Genomic DNA, 19,134 nt, shown 5'->3' with positions numbered 1-19,134 from the left:
TGCAGTTGGGCCCTGAATGTGAAGAGCAGTATGAACAAAAATACAGCCGATTAAGCTCTGTTGCCTTTATGTAGCTGTTAATTTCCTTTCCCTACTGTAAACTAGCCTTGCCCATGTACAGTTTGCTTTTCTGTCTTAATTACTTTACGTTAATTGATAAGAAAAAAGACCTGAAATCTGACTTTTTAACAGTTTTTTTCCTTGTCTATGTATTCTGCATAGACAAACAATTTATTTTTAAAAAAACAAGGCAGTTCTGTGAAATTGATGAGGCTGGAAACCTTTTTTTTAAAGCAGTCCTAGATATTAGATACTAAAATTAAGTCTTGTTTCTCTAGGGAGTTACTTTATACTAACTGTCTTATCGAAGGCTTTCCGTATTCTTTATCAGACCAGTGGAGTAAAGCAAACTAGATAAAAGGTGTTTGTTTAGTTGTTAGCTGATATTTTTATTACGTAACTGTGTGACAGTTAAATGTATTGCTGCCATATTTTTACTGACTGTTTTTTTCTGTTAGAGAGTCTTTCAGATTTTCACAGATTCAGAAATGTAGTATTGTCAACAAACACCTGAGAAGATGTTTTTATTATATGGGCTATATCAGTAATTTTGAAGTGGTTAGAACATGACTGTTGGCTAGACAATATTGAATTCCTGGTGGTGAATAATTGTTAGTATTAATTGCAGTGTTAGAACATTTTGTCATCCCATACACATTTACCTATAATGTAAGAACTAATGTCTGACTTTGGATAAGATTTCAGCGACAAAATCTTTGAAATGAGTAGATTCAAGATAATATAAGTTTTGTGTTGATGAATTTCTGTAGGGACGTATTGTTCGAGGTACCTACCGATTCCAAGCCATTATCACAACCTTCGAAATGATTCTTGGTGGCTGTCCAGAGCTAAATGCAATTGAATGGCGATGCGTTATAATTGATGAAGCACACAGGCTGAAGAATAAAAATTGCAAACTCTTGGAAGGACTAAAATTAATGAACCTTGTGAGTAACTTTATTTTACTTCTGTTGTTTGATTCTATTTGTTTCCTGTACAAATAGTTATGTACGATATGATGATAAATCACAAGCTTGCTTATCTGTCAAAAAGAGGCCTTGAGCAGTCTTTCTGTGGAAATACCTGTTCCTGATGCTCTCTTTGAATGCTGCCTGTATTTTTGAAACCTGATACTGGTATGTTTCTGATGGAAAAGAAAGCGTGAAAAGCTCTAACTGTAAGCAGTCTATTCCTGATGATCCTATTCTATACCCTGTTTAGATTACAATGCTGACTTCATTTAAGATGGTGTTTGTAATACTAAAATGTTTTTAATGCAAATGTTTTTACATTAATTAATGTTTAAACTACCTTATAGCTTTTTTTAAAAAACAAGTTAGTTAACAATAAAAGCAAGCAATGCTAGGAATAAATTCCTGTTATTTATTAAGGTATAGTCGTTTTCTAATACTGTAGTTCAGATTTTGCTTGATACAGTGGAAGATTTTAAAAACACTACAATGAATCTTAAGTGTGTATTTTCTGTAGTATGAAGAGAGGGGATTATATGGGTGAATAGTACAGGGAAAAGTTGAAGTATTCAGTCATTCATTACACATGAAGAAAGACAGATTTAAAGAAAAGCTATTTGAAAATACCATTCTTCTTCTATGGATTCTTTTATCTGTATTACCTTTGTACTTAGTGACACGCAGAGCTGGTCATTTGAAGTTATGACAGTCAGACTTGACAAAAAAAAAATTCTAGCAAGTGTTTGCACTTAAGTTATGAGACTTTTTTGTTTCCTTTTATAGGAGCATAAAGTGCTGCTAACTGGCACACCACTGCAGAACACAGTAGAAGAATTATTTAGTCTCCTTCATTTTCTTGAACCATTGCGTTTCCCTGCTGAATCTACCTTCATGCAAGAATTTGGAGACCTTAAAACAGAGGAACAGGTATTGGAAATTGAATTAGTTTGGTTTGAGTTTCAGTATCTGAATGGGTGATCTGTAGGAGAGACTCTTGTTTTGTATAGGAACCATTATTGCTTCTCCCCTTGCCCCTTCCTATGTAACATATCAGTTGTTTTTTTGTCATGCATATAATATTCCTAAATCATGCAGGCAGAAGAATGTAGTTAAGTATACTATTTTGAAGTTATTAAACATGTCAAGACGGTGTGTTAGGGACATTCTGAAAAAAAAATCACAATTTAAAAATATTTCTCAGATGTCATTTATGTTTATTGGGAATTTAGTTAGAGCTTAATATTTTTGGGGAAAAACACTGATAAATTTGAAAGCAGAGTATAAATTGCAGAATTTCAGTTAATGTTAAAGAACTGTGTTTACATTTTTAGATTTGATTTTATAAGTATAGGAAGTAAACAGGGAGAATAATAAAACCTGAAGTTTTCTGGCTTTGTAGACAGTTTGCAAACAAATGCTAAAAAGATACCCCTTTCTTTTTTGAAGTACATCAAACATTTCTTTAGTAATTTAAAGTTTAAAAATGAGACTATGAAATATCTTCCAGATAGAATATATAAGTCCAGAAATGAAAAGTGATGCTGAGTTCAATTTTTTTTCCCCGACAAACTTGATTCATTCAGGTTCAGAAACTACAAGCTATCCTGAAACCCATGATGCTCAGACGGTTAAAAGAAGATGTAGAAAAAAAGCTGGCTCCTAAGGAGGAAACTATAATTGAAGTAGAACTAACTAATATTCAGAAGAAATATTATCGAGCAATTCTAGAGAAAAATTTCGCTTTCTTATCCAAAGGAGCAGGGCAAGCAAATGTACCAAATCTGGTTAACACTATGATGGAACTCAGAAAATGTTGTAATCATCCTTATCTCATCAAAGGTATATACTTTTCTACTTTTATTGGAATTATATAACAACTTTTGCTGGCAATCTTTAAAATTTTTATCAGACTTATGAAGTACTGGGTTAGGAGGAAATGTTATTTGACAGATGTAAGGCAAAGCTGTGAGGCAGTTGCATATTTGAGATGTGAAATGTGAGCTTGTTGTTTTGTACAATTCCACAGAACATTTAGAACTGATTACCTTATGAAAGTGTTACTTGACTTTAAAAGCAGTATGAATGAATGCTTCTAAAGCGAACTTTTGAAGTTTTACTACTTGCAATAGATACAGTCTGTTTTGGTGTTTGTTGCTTTTGTTGCTCATTTTAGATGTTTTTTCCCGCTTGCAAGAAAATACACCTTAAGTTCTTAATGTTTTTGCTATGTTTTCAAACATAGTGGGACTTTAAAAAAGGTTTTCAAAATACTGTTCTTAAGACTCATGTCCCACTTGAAATATTACAGAGGTAAATGGACTTGTTTTGGTTTTTTAAATTACTTTTTTACACAACACTTGGAGTTGTATTTTTGATTTTGCAATTTGGGGTTATTCATCTAATTTTAGATATTTTTTTCTGTGTTCTGCTTAAAAATACAAGACTTCTTTTCAAAGAGCATAGAAATAAATCTTGTTAGACTTGAGATCCATCCAGAACTCTGTTCTGTCTCCAGCCTTGGCTAATCAGGGAACTTTGATTAGTACAAGCATTGATTTTGGTAACTTATTCTTCTATGTATATGGAGATATTTGTGTAGGTATGCTGGTAGACACAGATTTATTCTTTGATAGGTGCTGAAGAGAAAATCCTTGGAGAGTTTAAAGAAACTTACAGCCCAAGTGCCCCTGACTTCCATCTACAAGCAATGATCCAGTCTGCTGGGAAATTAGTTCTTATTGATAAACTTCTTCCAAAAATGAAAGCCGGAGGCCACAAGGTCCTTATCTTCTCTCAAATGGTGCGATGCCTTGATATTTTGGAGGATTACCTTATACATAAAAGGTAAGATACTTCATGCTGTGTCTTTGTAGTATATTGATGTCAGTGGACATATTTTTGGACGTTGTTGTGGTTCAGCAACAGCTGGACAAATTCACAGAGAAATGGAAGCTGGTTGAGTAAACCTTCAGTTTGTTGCTTTTTCTATTAAACATTCTTTAACATATATCTACACTGTTGGTACTTATCGGAAACCAACCAAATTCAAGCTCAACACTGCCCATCCAGCCTCCAGGAAGCATATAATATGTTCTTTACATCATGCTGAACTTGGACCAGATATGGGTAGCACAATTCCTTACTACAAACTAGGAAATAACTGGAGGTTTAATTTCTTTATTAATGTGAAAAATGGGCTTCCTATCTTGCCTAAATTAGTACTGCTTTGAATTTTGCAGCAGAACGGAAAGCCAGTTTGTTTACTGCCAGACATAATGCAGCTCCTTAGATGGCCTTGTGTTGTCGTGTGTAATAGCACCCTTTGGTTATACTGTCAACTCCACTGAAACTAAGCACTTACAGATGTACATGACTAAGTACTATACATAAAGCCTTAGCACGTAAAATCTGCCCTTAAACTCAGCTACAACCAGTAGCTGCTATATCAACCTGAAAAATGAAAAAGGTTCTGGTTATTTGTTAGAAATTAAATACTATTTTAAAATGTGTATCTGTCAGTAAACTGCACAGTAATACAGTGTTAACATCTAACAAAAGAATAGACATGCCTTCATGCAGTGCAATACTGGAACGTATATTGGAAATTGTTTGTAGATTACTAGTATCTCTTTTTATCTTAATTGTATATAAATTACACGATTCTGTGCTTTTTGTTTCATGAATGTAGTTACTCGAACTGAGCTTAACGTTTTGTATTTTGTGTGTGTTCACTTCAATACACTAATTGTAACTTCATAGTGGTGCTTACAATCCAGTATGAAACTATTCATTTTTTATAACTATCTGGCAAGATTTAGATTGGTGCACGATAGGTACAGGTACAATCTTCTGATATCCACAGAAGCTGCAGCTCGCTTTATGCTGCTGTTTGATTAGAAATGTTAGAGTGCACACGTGATTAGACTTACCAGAATTCATGACTGTAGGAGATGGCTGCCTGCCAAATAGCCTGTGGTCCTGTGGATTATCTGCTGTCCCATTTTATGGCTGATTAAAAGAAAAATGGTTGTGAAGCTTTTTAACTAGATACACACTTGGCATCTTACCCTATGTACGTTTAGAAGTATTTGCTCCCTTTTTAAGCAAGACAGAGAGGGTCTGTTTCATTTCCAAAGTTTTACAGGGGTCTTGGTAATTATCAAAGGTAACGGAAGCGGGAATTACACTTTGGGCTTCTGATTTTGCCACTTTTAGTTTAAGTAGTCATAGATTCATTGATGCCTTGATAAAAGATAGTGAGAGGTGCTGTGAAGTCCTTTTTGTTCTATTTCTCTTGGTCTTGCCAGAATCGATGTGCAGTTTGCTGAATGCCAGCTCACTAAGTATTCCTTTGTGCTGGTTACTTGGTTACCCTTCCTGTGCTCAGACAAGTTGGTGTGTAATACAGAAGTACACTGCCTGCTTCTGTGGCCACAGGCTGAGATCCAAGAGTAGGATGGGAAAAACTTCTAGGTGCCCCCAGTAGCCTTGAGTTTGTGGTGTCTTTTAGTGCAACTAAATGCCGTGATAACGTACATGTATGTTTCCAGGTATGTATAGTCAGGTACTTGCTGTAATGGGCGAAGAGCATCTCTTAAAATATTTGCTGTTAGGACTTCCTGATGTATATTAGTACTACCGTGCTCTGTCCTGATTTCTGGTAATCAAAGTTTGTGACCTTTTATTCACTGTAAAGAATAAATATGCAGGCAGATTTGTTCTAATCCCCATTTAAACTATGAAAAACTTTGTAGTGATCTGTGTGTGTGACAATTTCCAGATATTTATATGAACGAATTGATGGACGAGTACGAGGTAACCTCAGGCAAGCTGCAATTGACCGGTTCAGCAAACCAGATTCCGATCGCTTTGTGTTCCTTCTGTGCACCAGAGCTGGTGGTTTGGGCATCAATTTGACTGCAGCAGATACGTGTATAATTTTTGATTCTGACTGGAATCCTCAAAATGATCTGCAGGTAAATTTGTTTAATATTGAGATGGAAGACATTAAACTTGGTTGATAGAATTAAATTAAACTTGGTCTCTCAGAATGTTCAGTCTCTGTTGTTCACATGTATCACATTTAAATGTTCAGGTTCGGTTCTAACTTTTTCTTTCAAACTGATTAAATGCCCAATACAAGAAAACTAAGTCAGCGAGTTTATAAATCTTTAAGATATTGATGACACTATGAAACCTGAGACAGCAGTGGGGTTAGATTCTGCATATATTGAGTAACTGTTTACAGAAATAGAACTGTTCTATATAAACTTAACATATAGAAATGAACAAATTCATATAATGGAACAGTGAACTAATCAAATTTAGGAATTGAATGCTGAAATTGAATACATTCTCAAGTTACAACTTTTTAGAGTTTGTATCTGGAGATCAGATAACTTTGGGGTTAGCATGTCTTTTTTGTCTAGTGCTACTGGGAGATAAATACCATTCAGTAGCACATTCATCTGCATTTTTCTTATTACTCTGATTTTGGAAAAACTATAGGCACATGACTTCTATTTAAGTTCATATTTTCTTAATCTTACATTATTCCTAGATCGATCTAAATTCTTACTGTTCTCCCTTCATTCAAAAGGCTCAAGCCCGTTGTCACAGGATTGGTCAGAACAAAGCAGTGAAGGTCTACAGACTGATAACTCGTAACTCATACGAAAGAGAGATGTTTGACCGAGCAAGCCTGAAACTGGGACTCGATAAGGCTGTCTTACAGAGTATGAGCGGAAGAGAAAACAGTGTTGGTGGTGTATGTAGACTTGCTTCCTGACATAATTTTCCTTTTGATTTTGTAATCTACGTTTTCTGATGTAAGATAAGAATAGTTGAAATAATTTACAAGTTATTTCAGTAATAACGTAGCAGTCATTCTGGTAAGTCTTCCTTGATTTTGTGCCTCTTAAGGTAAACAATGTCAAAGTTAAACAAAGGGAAAATTTCTTTCTTGTTTTCCTTTTATCTTCCTGTATCAATATAAAGTGTTACTTCAATATAAGGTGAGATTTACATCTAGCGTTAAAGGGTAGGTTTTTAAACCTTATATTCATCCCAGTATTGAGACTAGCCAAAACTAGAGACAGGTGCATGTATAAGTGGGTACTGCAAAGACCGCAAATTACTTTAGCGGTTAACTAAATTTATCTCCATCTTCAATAATAAAGATTTTAAATTCAGAAGTTACAAGACCCTGTTAGGTTGTAGAAAGACTGGAAAGGGAAAGAAAGAAAGAAGGAAAGAAGGAAAGAAAGAAAGAAAGAAAGAAAGAAAGAATTACTTTTGGAGATCTTTTCTATTATTTTCTTTAACACCCATTTTATTTACTCAGATCCAACAACTCTCAAAAAAAGAAATTGAAGACTTGCTCCGAAGAGGTGCATATGGTGCCATAATGGATGAAGAAGATGAAGGCTCTAAATTCTGTGAGGAAGACATCGATCAAATTTTGCAGCGCCGTACTAAAACTATCACAATTGAATCAGAAGGAAGGGGCTCCACATTTGCCAAGGTACAGAAGCAGCAGGTTTTTCTTTGACAGCATAGGCCTGTAAACTTAATTGAATGTTATAAAAATTTATACTTGGATAAAAGCAGATGACTTTTGTATGTGCATTTGTATGTTAGGTACATTTTTTGAGATCTTATTTATATTATTAGCATGTGCATGTAGCAAAATCCAATTTACACATACACCTTGACTAAATGCCAGACACAAAACAAAGATGAAAGTTGTGTGTTCTGCTTTGGAAAAGGGGACTTGAAGGACATAATGGGCTGCAGTAACCAAGAATATTAAAAGACTTCAGTTTATAGATTAATTCATATTCAGATATATGAAGAGCAAGGGAAAATGAATATAAGACAATTTTTTAATAAGATTACAGATAGTTAGGCTTACTCTAAATCTATTTATACATGGGTTATAGTTTGAATCTGATCTTTTTTGGTAAGAGTTTTGAAAAGTCAAATAATACATATATATTTTAGGAGTAAAGATAAAAGGAATAAAGGGGGGGGGGGAAGAATAAGAATATAAGGCCTTAAGAGTAACACTGTAAAAAAAAAAAAAAAAAAAAAAAAAGACAAACTCTGTTTCTAATTTGTGGTGGGTATAGGAAAAACAGTAATTTTGTGGCATCCAAAAACCTGTGCTGGAAAATTGGACAAGAAGAATGAAGAATAAACTTGAATCCTTTAACTTCCAAACTTGTAAAAATGAACCTGAACAAATATAAATTAAGATAAATTTAGAAAAAAAAGTCTCAGGTAGTATAATCAAGCTTGGAGCACGTGTCCTTCACTAATGCAGTAATGTGATTGTTACATTTAAAAAAGATGTTAAACAGAAAACTATTTAAGCTGATGTGTATGTACTATTTTGAAATGCACATTTATTGAGGATCTCTTATATCTTGCTTATTTGTGAGTTAAGTTAAAAAAAAAAAAAAAAAAAAAAAAAGCTTTCTAAAGAAGCGATATGTAACCAGTTACGGAACATGATCATGACTGTCTTTTCATCACAAGCATTAGAAAACTTTATTTACTACTTTTTTTTTTTCCCAAAAAGTGGTGTATTGTTGTTTTTTTTAAGGCCTTCTGAAATTAAGCTTATTCCGTGCTTTCAAGCTTTGATTGTTGGTAGTTTAAGTACTCCTTTGAAATCTCCCTCAAGCGGGTACTTTTTCATGAGATGAAATCCCCAAATGCTGATAAGCCTCTTCAAACGATTCTATTTTTTTCCATTCAAGTAATTTAGATTCAGACTCGGAAGCAGAATAATCTTGCTGCTTAATGTAGTTCTCCCCTGATGGTGCATAAAAGTTCATTAGATTTTTCTGATATATTATGGGTATGAATTTAAAAAATGAAGGGGGAGGAGAACTTTGAGTTACTTTGCACCATTAGTAACTTCTAAAGGCTTAACAGCTGCTCGGGAGATTTTGATCGAATAAAGTTATGTCGCACTGATGCATTCAACTCTACAAACTTCTCATGAATGCTGTTGGTAAGATATATAATTATATTTTATTTACAGGCTAGCTTTGTTGCATCTGGAAACAGGACTGATATTTCACTAGATGATCCCAACTTTTGGCAGAAATGGGCCAAAAAAGCAGAAATAGATATAGATGCCATCAGTGGCCGAGTAAGTATTTCTCTCATATTGTATCATTTTTTCCATGTATGTGCTTGCTGTTGAAGTCTGAGAAAGCAATATAAATTTTTGGTGCTTCTTTGTTTAATATATCTATGAACCAGAGTTTGTGTGATGGTTACTTTGTGTGGATAATCAACCAGCAGATAGCTTTAGTATTTCTTATTTCCCTGTTGTCCTAAAAGAGTTTCACAGAATCACAGAATCACAGAATTTCTAGGTTGGAAGAGACCTCAAGATCATCGCGTCCAACCTCTACGTAACACTAACAATCCCCACTAAACCATATCCCTAAGCTCTACATCTAAACGCCTTTTAAAGACTTCCAGGGATGGTGACTCCACCACTTCCCTGGGCAGCCTGTTCCAATGCCTCACAACCCTTTCAGTGAAGAAGTTCTTCCTAACATCTAACCTAAAACTCCCCTGGCGCAACTTAAGCCCATTCCCCCTCGTCCTGTCACCAGGCACGTGGGAGAACAGACCAACCCCCACCTCGCTACAGCCTCCCTTGAGGTACCTAAAAAGAGCGATAAGGTTGCCCCTGAGCCTCCTCTTCTCCAGGCTGAACAAGCCCAGCTCCCTCAGCCGCTCCTCGTAGGACTTGTTCTCCAGGCCCCTCACCAGCTTCGTCGCCCTTCTCTGCACCCGCTCAAGCACCTCGATGTCCTTCTTGTAGCGAGGGGCCCAAAACTGAACACAGTACTCGAGGTGCGGCCTCACCAGAGCTGAGTACAGGGGGACGATCACCTCCCTAGCCCTGCTGGTCACACTGTTCCTGATACAAGCCAGGATGCCGTTGGCCTTCTTGGCCACCTGAGCACACTGCTGGCTCATATTCAGCCGACTATCCACCATCACTCCCAGGTCCTTCTCTGCCTGGCAGCTCTCCAACCATTCCTCTCCCAGCCTGTAGCTCTGCTTGGGGTTATTGCGCCCCAGGTGCAGGACCCGGCACTTGGCCTTGGTTTGGGCGGTTTTGATTTTTTGTTGAAGTCCTGGAAAAGATTGAAAGTGTGTAATTGTTCTGATTGCCTTGTTTCTTTGGCTGTAACTGTTCTGGAATCTGCAAAACAGCAGACAGAGTTGTAATTACTGGTTTTACAATACTGGAAGTTGTGACTTACATGCAAAGACACTCCTATGAAGTCAGCTCTAAAAAGGTTTCATTAACCCTTTTTTACTGATAGAGGCTACGTCATACATAGTCTGTGGAAGTATTCAGCTCAGATGAAATGTTCAATATGGCTTTTAAGTAGTGTGCTGGCATCGTTGCATGAAATCCTTTTTTTCTTGTTGTTGCCTTAAATACTACAAAATGTTTTTACATGCTTTACAGGTGTTTTCCATGATGTCTTTGCAAAAGACCTATTAATGACATTAGACAGAGGTTGTTCCTTTTTGAACTAAAGCAAGCTATTTACAGAAAACTTTCCAACTGTTTTTCTGATATGGTTTGCTGGAAATTTTGCAGAACAGCCTGGTTATTGATACCCCAAGAATTAGAAAACAAACAAGGCCCTTCAGTGCTACAAAAGATGAGCTGGCTGAATTGTCTGAAGTGGAAAGCGAGGGTGAGGATAAACCGAAACTCCGCAGGCCGTGTGACCGTTCCAATGGATATGGAAGAACAGAGTGCTTTCGGGTGGAAAAAAACCTACTGGTCTATGGGTATGGTGTACATCCTTCTTTGTTCTAGGAAAAAAATAAAATTAAATTTAAACAAATAAAGAGAGAAAAGAGGGGGGAAAAAAGCAATTGTTTTTCCATGTACTAAATTGTATTTATGGGGAAACTTACATTGTTGAAGTACAGATCCTGACCAGTTAATAAACAGGTATTTTTATAGTGCATAGACACTGTATATATGGCTTCCTTAACGTATCCATTGGATGTGATCCTAAGCATTTTAAGATGAATTACTTTTTGCAGAAATTCTAAGGAATAGTAAAATATACCTAATCACACAACTGTAATTTTAGGTGTTTGCTTTTGTAGCAAGACTAAGATTCACCTTGGTCTTTTGGGGGCTTTTGGGTATGGGAACGTAAATGGCAATATTTATACATATTGCAGTATTGCAATATGTATACATATTTATACATATTGCAATATCGAATAAGCATGTACTGATGGCATTCATAGCATTTTTGCCTTTTTCCCTCCCCCCTACATTTAAAGGAGCTCATTTAAATCTTTATTATGCTTTTATTGTTTTAATTGCTACCCTCTTTGTTGTTTGTTCTGCTAAAATGAACTACATACAAGTTTTAGATTAAACTTGCAATAACCTGGTGTGTCTATAGAGAGATTTTATTTAAAATTTGAATTTACTTTATGAATAAATTTGATATAATCATGTGCCCTGTATAAATCCTTCTGACAATTTGCAGTTGAAGAAATATTAAAGAAAACAGGTAAGAAGCTTTCTTCAGGGAAGGGTAGACATATCTTATATGGGCACTCAAGTAGTCTCTGTAAAAAAAAAAAAAAAAAAAATTACTGTAAGGACTGCAGGCAGGCTTAAAACTGTATACATAGATTTCTAAAATAAGCTAATGAACGGATTGGTAACTGTCTTGTTCGTGATTGCAGAACATCTTGCACTTCCGTGAGGTTTGAATAGGAACTGAAAATCTAACCAGTCATTTTAAGCATTCTTATATCAGATGTTGTGATTTTATAAATAAAGTCTTAGGTGTTCTTTTCATCTACCTGAAAAGATAAATGACTGCATGTTATCATTGAGTTCCAGTGAGCTTTGTGCCTAAAATGATCTTTTTTTTTCTAAACATGTAGTTTTTGTTTAAAACCATTTTAAACGGGTAGTCTTGTTGGAAATGTTACTTTCATATTTCCACTCAGTAATTTAAATGGAAGGAAAAAATAGAATTTCTCTAAAATTTTTAGTATTTCTTTTTATAAAATAAACCTGCTGCAGTGTTTCACTTTTACATGCTAACCTGTGATTCTCTTTGGACTAGGTGGGGTCGCTGGAGAGAGATTTTGTCACACGGTCGCTTCAAGAGACAGCTAAATGAGCAGGATGTGGAGATAATTTGCCGAGCTCTCTTAGCCTACTGTCTTGTTCACTACAGAGGGGATGAGAAAATAAAAAGTTTTATATGGGATCTCATTACCCCAACAGAAGATGGGCAAACACGAGAGCTGCAGAATCACCTTGGTAAGGACCAAAGTGGTTTTGTGGTTAAAAAGCTTCACATATGCATGCCAGTGACAATGGGATAAAAGCAGCTAAAAATTCTGAAAGCGTGCTACTTGAAATAGGTATCTGGAGTAAGCTCCATTTAATTCAACTGATGGAAAAAGTGTCATTTCTGCTTCACTTTGTTTTTTGATTGCTTAACCAAATGGGTTGGTATACTGTTATTAAGCTTTTTTTCATTTTGGTTCGTAAGAACCTATTTTGTTTCAATATAGGTGACAACATGCTCTTGTCTCTGTCTCCATCTCCTGCTTTGTCCCTAGCTTGTGAAATGTAGTTCAGAGATGCTCTAACAGACCAAACAAAACAAAACTTGTATTCACAAGCTGGAAGGCTGGTGTATTTTCTAGTAGGTCACAATACTGGTATAGGATTTGGTAGCTATAAATATCACAGGTTCTGTACCTACCTGTTGCTGTTATTGTATTATTTTAAATTATATAGGCCTATCAGCCCCTGTGCCTAGAGGAAGAAAAGGAAAAAAGGTGAAGACCCAGGCTAGCACTTTTGACATACACAAAGCAGAATGGCTTCGAAAATACAATCCAGAACATCTGTTGCAAGATGAAGGATACAAAAAGCACATAAAACACCACTGCAACAAGTAAGCAGTAGTTGAGTGTGAATATTTTTTGCTTCTAATGTAAAGATTTTTTTTCTTCTAATTCCTTGTTGTCTTAGACTTGGAAGTACTTGTTGTGTTGCTATGAAAAAACAAGTTTTCATGGTGTGTGTTTGATTAGGACAAATGGGCTGTATTATACTATGAGGCGAAATGAATATTTTGTATTAAAAATAACCTTATTATCCTTTTTAAATAAACTGTATGTTCGTACATTGCAAAGCTGGGGGCCTGAGAGAGAGAGAATCTTGCTAGCATGTTTTTGGAGCCTTGTAGCAGCCAAAGACTAAGGAACTTGAGAGCACTTAGCAAAGAAATTGAAAGCGCTGAAGTTGTTGCTCCTAAATCTTTTTTTTTTTTTTTTCCTAACCTGGTATTGTTTCTAGGCTTCTGAGAATCTGAGCTGGCTTGCTTGTTGAAAGCTTATTCACAACGATGAACAAGGTTATTTTAGATAAAGCATTTCTTTATAACAAAGCTTGTCATACTCTGCTTGAAAACTTCAGGCAACTATAGACAAAAATTGAGATAAAGCATGGACCATTGAGGTCATGAACTAAATTTGAAGTGAGGAGGAATGAAAAGGGATGTGAAAGATGTTTATTGTCAGCCTGTTGGAATCTTTTTAAGGGAATCTTCCACGTAGGAAGAGGGAAATAGAAATTTGCTCTTAGCAGTAATTTATAAAGCAAGTGAGTATTCTGCTGGCTCTGGTCTTTCTCTAGGATTTGAAAGGTATTTTGCAATGAAACAGTAGCAATAAAAAAGTGCAGCGTGACTTGAATTGGAGGTTATCTCCTCTCATAACTGAAAGAAGTATGTTTTAGGAAAACGGCTTGTAAACCTTCTGATGTCACACAAAATAATGAAAGCTTTTAAAGTACTAATATATCTAACCTTTTTTTTCTTCAGGGTCTTGCTTCGAGTAAGAATGCTGTATTACCTAAAACAAGAAGTCATTGGTAATGAATTCCAAAAGGTGTTCGAAGGAATTGATGCCAGGTGAACTATACAGAGGGTTTTTGCCTGTTTATCTTAGATGTAAATCTATTAAATGAAAATTCGGAAGTCTTAAACCCAAATAAAAGATGTTGCAAGCAAATATTTCTATTTTTAGGTTGTGAGGAAAACATGTTTTTATTTGCCACGTTAACAAAACACTTTGTATTTACTTGACACAGGAAGTCTTGATTCCTATTTAGGAATCTAGCTATATGAAATTATTAAAAACAAATAGAATGAGAAAGTAAGTGAAAGATGAAATATGTTTGACATTCTAATTGGCAGGTTTTCCTTGCTTCTTTATGCACACTTTAGTTAAGTGCTGCAAGTTCCATTAATTTTTTTATGGAAGAATTTCTGTGTGAGAATCCTTGAGCTCATGGCTGCAAGAATTTGCAGTAAATAGGAACTTTGAGTTGGGTTCAGAAAGCTGTTATAAACATGTATGGAGTAGTCCATCTCGTGCTATTAAACACAAAAGCAGGTAATATTTGGTTTTACTAAGATTGGTAAACACAAACTGCTAGAAATTGGCAGAATTCAAAGAGAATATTGTATTCTCCTTCTGTTTTTGTATTCTTTCCCTGTTACTGGTCTCTGCCAAATACAAAATACCAAGCTATCTGTCTTGTATTGCTGTTTAATACTGTATTGTGTAGCTTATGTACCTCTTAGTAGCATAGTCCTACATTAGTTAACTGTTACTTGCTTTTAATTACCAAAGTGCTTTTAAAAAAAAAAGTTTATATCCAAAGAATCTTTACAACCTTCAAAATAATCTGAATTGTTTTGTTGGACATGGAATGTGGTACATGGGTCTTTGAAGAGAGGAGTTTGAAAACCTTCCATAACGTACAAATTCCAAATTTAAAATGTACTTCTGCCTCTGAATATTACTGATGTTGATGCTGTTGGTGATTCTCCTTAGTGAAATTGATGTTTGGGTCCCTGAGCCAGATCACTCAGAAGTTCCTGCTGAGTGGTGGGATGCAGATGCAGATAAATCCCTTCTAATTGGAGTTTTTAAACATGGTGAGTAATATGAATGACTGCATATGTACTTCCCCATCCCTCAATATCAACTTCTACCATCTTTTCTTTTATAGTTTACTTTAAAAGATGACTCTGTGCCACTTTTTTATAGGTTATGAAAAATACAACACTATCAGAGCAGACCCAGCACTGTGCTTCTTGGAAAGGGTTGGCAAGCCAGATGATAAAGCGGTTGCTGCTGAGCAGAGAGCAAATGATTATATTGATGGGTAGGAGTGCTTCAAACGGAGCATGAATGTTTTAAGGACTTAAAGTAAACAAGACTCAATTTGTGTGTGTTGTACTTTGTTCTCCTCTTAACTAGCTTTATGCTAGTTTGATGTCATTGTTGTGAAGAACAATACTTTGAGCAGAATTAGAAGTGTGACAAAATTTAATTATCTGGGATTTCACGTTTAAGGGAGAAATGCATCAACTTTATGTTAAAGGGATTGTGCATTGTGCTGCTACTTAAGAAATAATAAATGCTGAAGTGTACAAGCCTTCAGAGGCTGAATACCACAGATCTATTTAATTTGATTTTAGGTTGGCCACCTTGATGTGTTTTCATGTGTAGTTAACCAGTGACACCAGTAGATCGCTTTGAGTATTACTGGATAACTTCTGAAAGAGATAACTTCTTTACTCATTGCTTCATCAATGATATTAGCAACTGTGCTGATAAAGAATATGAGTGAGACAGTAAATGGGAGGGGGGGCAGGATTCAAGCAAAAGTTGTTATGAAATATTTTCCTTGTTTCAAATATAAAATTAAACACAGTGTATGTAACTAAATTGAAATGGGTTTTGCTTGATTTGAAAGAGTGTAAGGTCTTCCTAAATATTGTTAAAATGTGTTTTGTGTTAAAACTTTAACAGGGACGTAGAAGATCCGGAATATAAACCAGCACCAGCATTGTTTAAAGATGACATAGAGGTATAACAGGCATCTATTAATAGCTATTTTTAACACACTTAAAATGTGTTAAATGTTATAATGTGTTTCCATCTTTTTCTTGAGCAAATAATTACATTTTTCTGTGTTTTTCAAAATTGATAGACCTTACTCCCTGTTTCTCTGCAGTTGGGGGTGGGGAACAGGAGGAATTTACTGTGTAATTGTGTTGTGTGCCTTGTTAGCTGCCTGTCCAAAACTCATGTTACTCTTGTTCTTTGTCATTATTTGTAAATTGTCTACAAGAAGTGCATTTTACCTAAATCCTTGGAGAAGGATACATTTATTTTGTTTCACTTTTGTTTTTCTACAGGACGATGTTTCATCTCCGGGTGATTTGGTAATAGCAGATGGAGGTAAATAGATAGAACTTGAAATCTGCACCTTATTTTTGGTTGCTTAATTCCCCTGACTTAACTAAAACTTGTTGACATTGCCTTGTGTAGACCCATGGAGACGAGCAACGATTAATTTATTTATTTTTTCTGTGATTTTGTCTTAATATAGATGGACAAATGATGGAAGGAGACAAAATCTATTGGCCCACCCAGTCTGCCTTAACAACACGTCTTCGACGCCTAATAACAGCTTATCAACGAACCAGTAAAAATAGGCAGGCCCAGCAGATCCAGCCAGCATTCCCAATACAAACTAGTATGATGCAGCCTCCATACGAAGAAGCTGCTCTAAACCCAAAGATGGCTGCTAAGATAGAAAGACAGCAAAGGTATATGCATTATAGAAATGCAAATGTTTATGCATACTTATTTAAAATATATTTAGAGAGAAGTAATTGCTAGCCACATGATATAGTGAAGAAAATTAAAGTGTTTTTTTTTGTTTGTTTGTTTTTTTTTTTGCTTGGTCATGAAGGTGGACAAGAAGAGAAGAAGCTGATTTCTACAGAGTTGTGTCCACATTTGGAGTGGTATTTGATCCGGAACGGGGACGATTTGATTGGACCAAATTTAGAGCAATGGCTAGGCTACATAAGAAAACTGATGAGAGCTTAGAAAAGTACCTGTATGCTTTTATGTCAATGTGCAGGAGGGTCTGTCGTCTCCCCTCAAAAGAAGGTGGGTGTATATATTTTTATCTTTAGTTTTCTCTTTACTTTTTATTTAAAGTGTTTTTCTTGATTATTGCCTTCTTTGTTCATGTATTCTGAAATAAAAATGGGGGTAAAGAAAATAAGTAAAGATCTTAAGTGAAGCGTAAAATTATAAGCTTGTAATGGGGGAACATAACTGATTGAAGCCATCTACTTCTAGTATTGCTTTGCAGTGGTTGTTTTTTGCGCTTTTTTCTTTTTCTTTTTTTTTTTTTTTGCCAGATTCTCATCTTTTTGTTTTGTTTTAAAACAGAACTCGTAGACCCGAACATTTTTATCCAACCGATTACAGAGGAGCGTGCTTCCCGGACTTTGTATCGCATCGAGCTCCTAAGGAAGGTGCGAGAACAGGCCCTTAGACACCCCCAGCTGTTTGAGCGACTAAAGCTATGTCAGCCAAACCCAGACTTACCTGTCTGGTGGGAGTGTGGGACTCACGACAGGGATTTGCTTATTGGAGCTGCTAAACATGGAGTTAGCAGGACAGATTATCATATCCTTCGTGATCCTGAACTGTCATTTATGTCTGCCCAGAGGAACTATAGTCAGAACAAAGTGGCGCTCTCAAGGACTTCTACTCCGCTCTTGCATCAGTACCAGATGGCATTAGCTGCTTCTCCTCTTACACCGCAGTCAAGATTGCCAGATGCTAAAGTGAATGCTCTCGAGGATGCAAAAGTGAAAAATGAAAATCTGAAAGAGGATGCTCAGTCTTCTGGAGAGGAATCTATGTCTACAGAGGAGACACAGACGATAATGAAATCTGAACCTCTGAGTCCAAAAAACGGCACACCAGTACAAAATACAGACCACAGACCTAGTGTGAAGACTGAAACAGACAGGCGCATGGTGGCAGCAAGGACAGAGCCTCTAACTCCAAACCCAGCTTCCAAAAAACAGAGAGTCAGCAAAAGAGGATCTGACTCTAGCTCTGACTCAGACTCTGACTCAGATAGATCATCCTGTTCTTCCAGGTCATCTTCGTCATCCTCTTCGTCTTCCTCATCTTGTTCACACTCTCGATCAGGCTCTAGTTCTTCTTCATCTTCATCTTGTTCTTCAGCATCTTCATCCTCATCATCCTCATCATCCTCCTCATCGTCCTCATCATCATCATCGTCTGAAGAGAGTGATAGTGATGAAGAGGAGGCACAAAAACGTGGTATGTTGGTAGTCTTATTTCTGAAATACAATTTTTAAATTGAACAAATTTATTCATAATGAAAGAATGTCCAAAAAAGGTTATTGAATCCCAGAAAAGTTTTTGCTTGATCTGAAGCGAGTCAGAAAAAATTCAAGAGAGCTTTTTGCTTTGCTTCTTATCAGTGCTTTGGATGAGGTAGTTGGTTTTGCTTGCCTTTTTTTTTTTTTTTTTTTTCAGCCTTGCTCTCCTGCATATGTAGCTTCCTCACTGTTCTTTCAGGAAATCTACAAGTGTACAAGTTTGTGATGTAAGCTGCTTTTTCTTGAAAGCTCGAGGTGGCCAAGCAGTGTACTTGCGCTGAAAAATTTCCAACACTTAAATACATACTTCAAAACTGCAGTGATTATAGAGTATAGGGCCCAAGAACCCGTAGAGACACTTCTGGAAGGTTCAAAGTAAAAACAAAAGCCTCTGATCAGTGAACTGATTTGAAATGTGCACTAAGCCAACCAATCATTATTTGAAACATTCCTTACTTTTAGATACTCTGACCTGGACTCGACTTTTGCCTTGTTCAGACTCAGAATGTGGAAATATTTCTCTGCTCTGTGATAATAAATGGTAATAGAAAAGAGAAGAGAATGAAGTTAAGCTGTGGCATTACAGCATGACTAAATAAGCTGACTATTCTCCTGATACCTCAAAAGAAAATATTTAATCAGATAGATCCTGTTGTTCTTTGGAAATGACAGCTAGAACCCTTAGGGTTAATATACTGGGAAAAGAGGGCAAGTTAAATGCCTCTTAGGCAAAATAATTAAGATGCTGCTCCCTGTAGCAG

At 36.0% G+C, this 19,134-nt stretch overlaps 1 protein-coding gene across 10 annotated transcripts in view; it reads left to right on the top strand.

Moving 5' to 3' along the window:
• The window catches only part of CHD9 (chromodomain helicase DNA binding protein 9), a 93,589-nt gene that overhangs the window by 61,714 nt on the left and 12,741 nt on the right, over positions 1-19,134 (top strand). For all 10 annotated transcript variants that reach the window (XM_084533049.1, XM_084533052.1, XM_084533051.1 and 7 more), the window contains 19 exons: positions 831-1,007; positions 1,815-1,958; positions 2,615-2,870; positions 3,665-3,875; positions 5,812-6,007; positions 6,631-6,798; positions 7,375-7,554; positions 9,082-9,192; positions 10,675-10,871; positions 12,185-12,384; positions 12,871-13,030; positions 13,961-14,050; positions 14,979-15,082; positions 15,195-15,312; positions 15,963-16,020; positions 16,352-16,394; positions 16,546-16,765; positions 16,912-17,114; positions 17,403-18,311. In XM_084533049.1, the coding sequence (XP_084389175.1) occupies positions 831-1,007; positions 1,815-1,958; positions 2,615-2,870; positions 3,665-3,875; positions 5,812-6,007; positions 6,631-6,798; positions 7,375-7,554; positions 9,082-9,192; positions 10,675-10,871; positions 12,185-12,384; positions 12,871-13,030; positions 13,961-14,050; positions 14,979-15,082; positions 15,195-15,312; positions 15,963-16,020; positions 16,352-16,394; positions 16,546-16,765; positions 16,912-17,114; positions 17,403-18,311 (3,745 nt within the window). The remainder of the gene's footprint in view (positions 1-830; positions 1,008-1,814; positions 1,959-2,614; positions 2,871-3,664; positions 3,876-5,811; positions 6,008-6,630; positions 6,799-7,374; positions 7,555-9,081; positions 9,193-10,674; positions 10,872-12,184; positions 12,385-12,870; positions 13,031-13,960; positions 14,051-14,978; positions 15,083-15,194; positions 15,313-15,962; positions 16,021-16,351; positions 16,395-16,545; positions 16,766-16,911; positions 17,115-17,402; positions 18,312-19,134) is intronic.

Source organism: Aythya ferina (assembly GCF_964211825.1).
Source record: "Aythya ferina genome assembly, chromosome: 12".
Lineage (NCBI taxonomy): Eukaryota > Metazoa > Chordata > Aves > Anseriformes > Anatidae > Aythya > Aythya ferina.
Note: the sequence above shows the minus strand (reverse complement) of the source record. Positions and strands in the feature narration are given on the sequence as shown.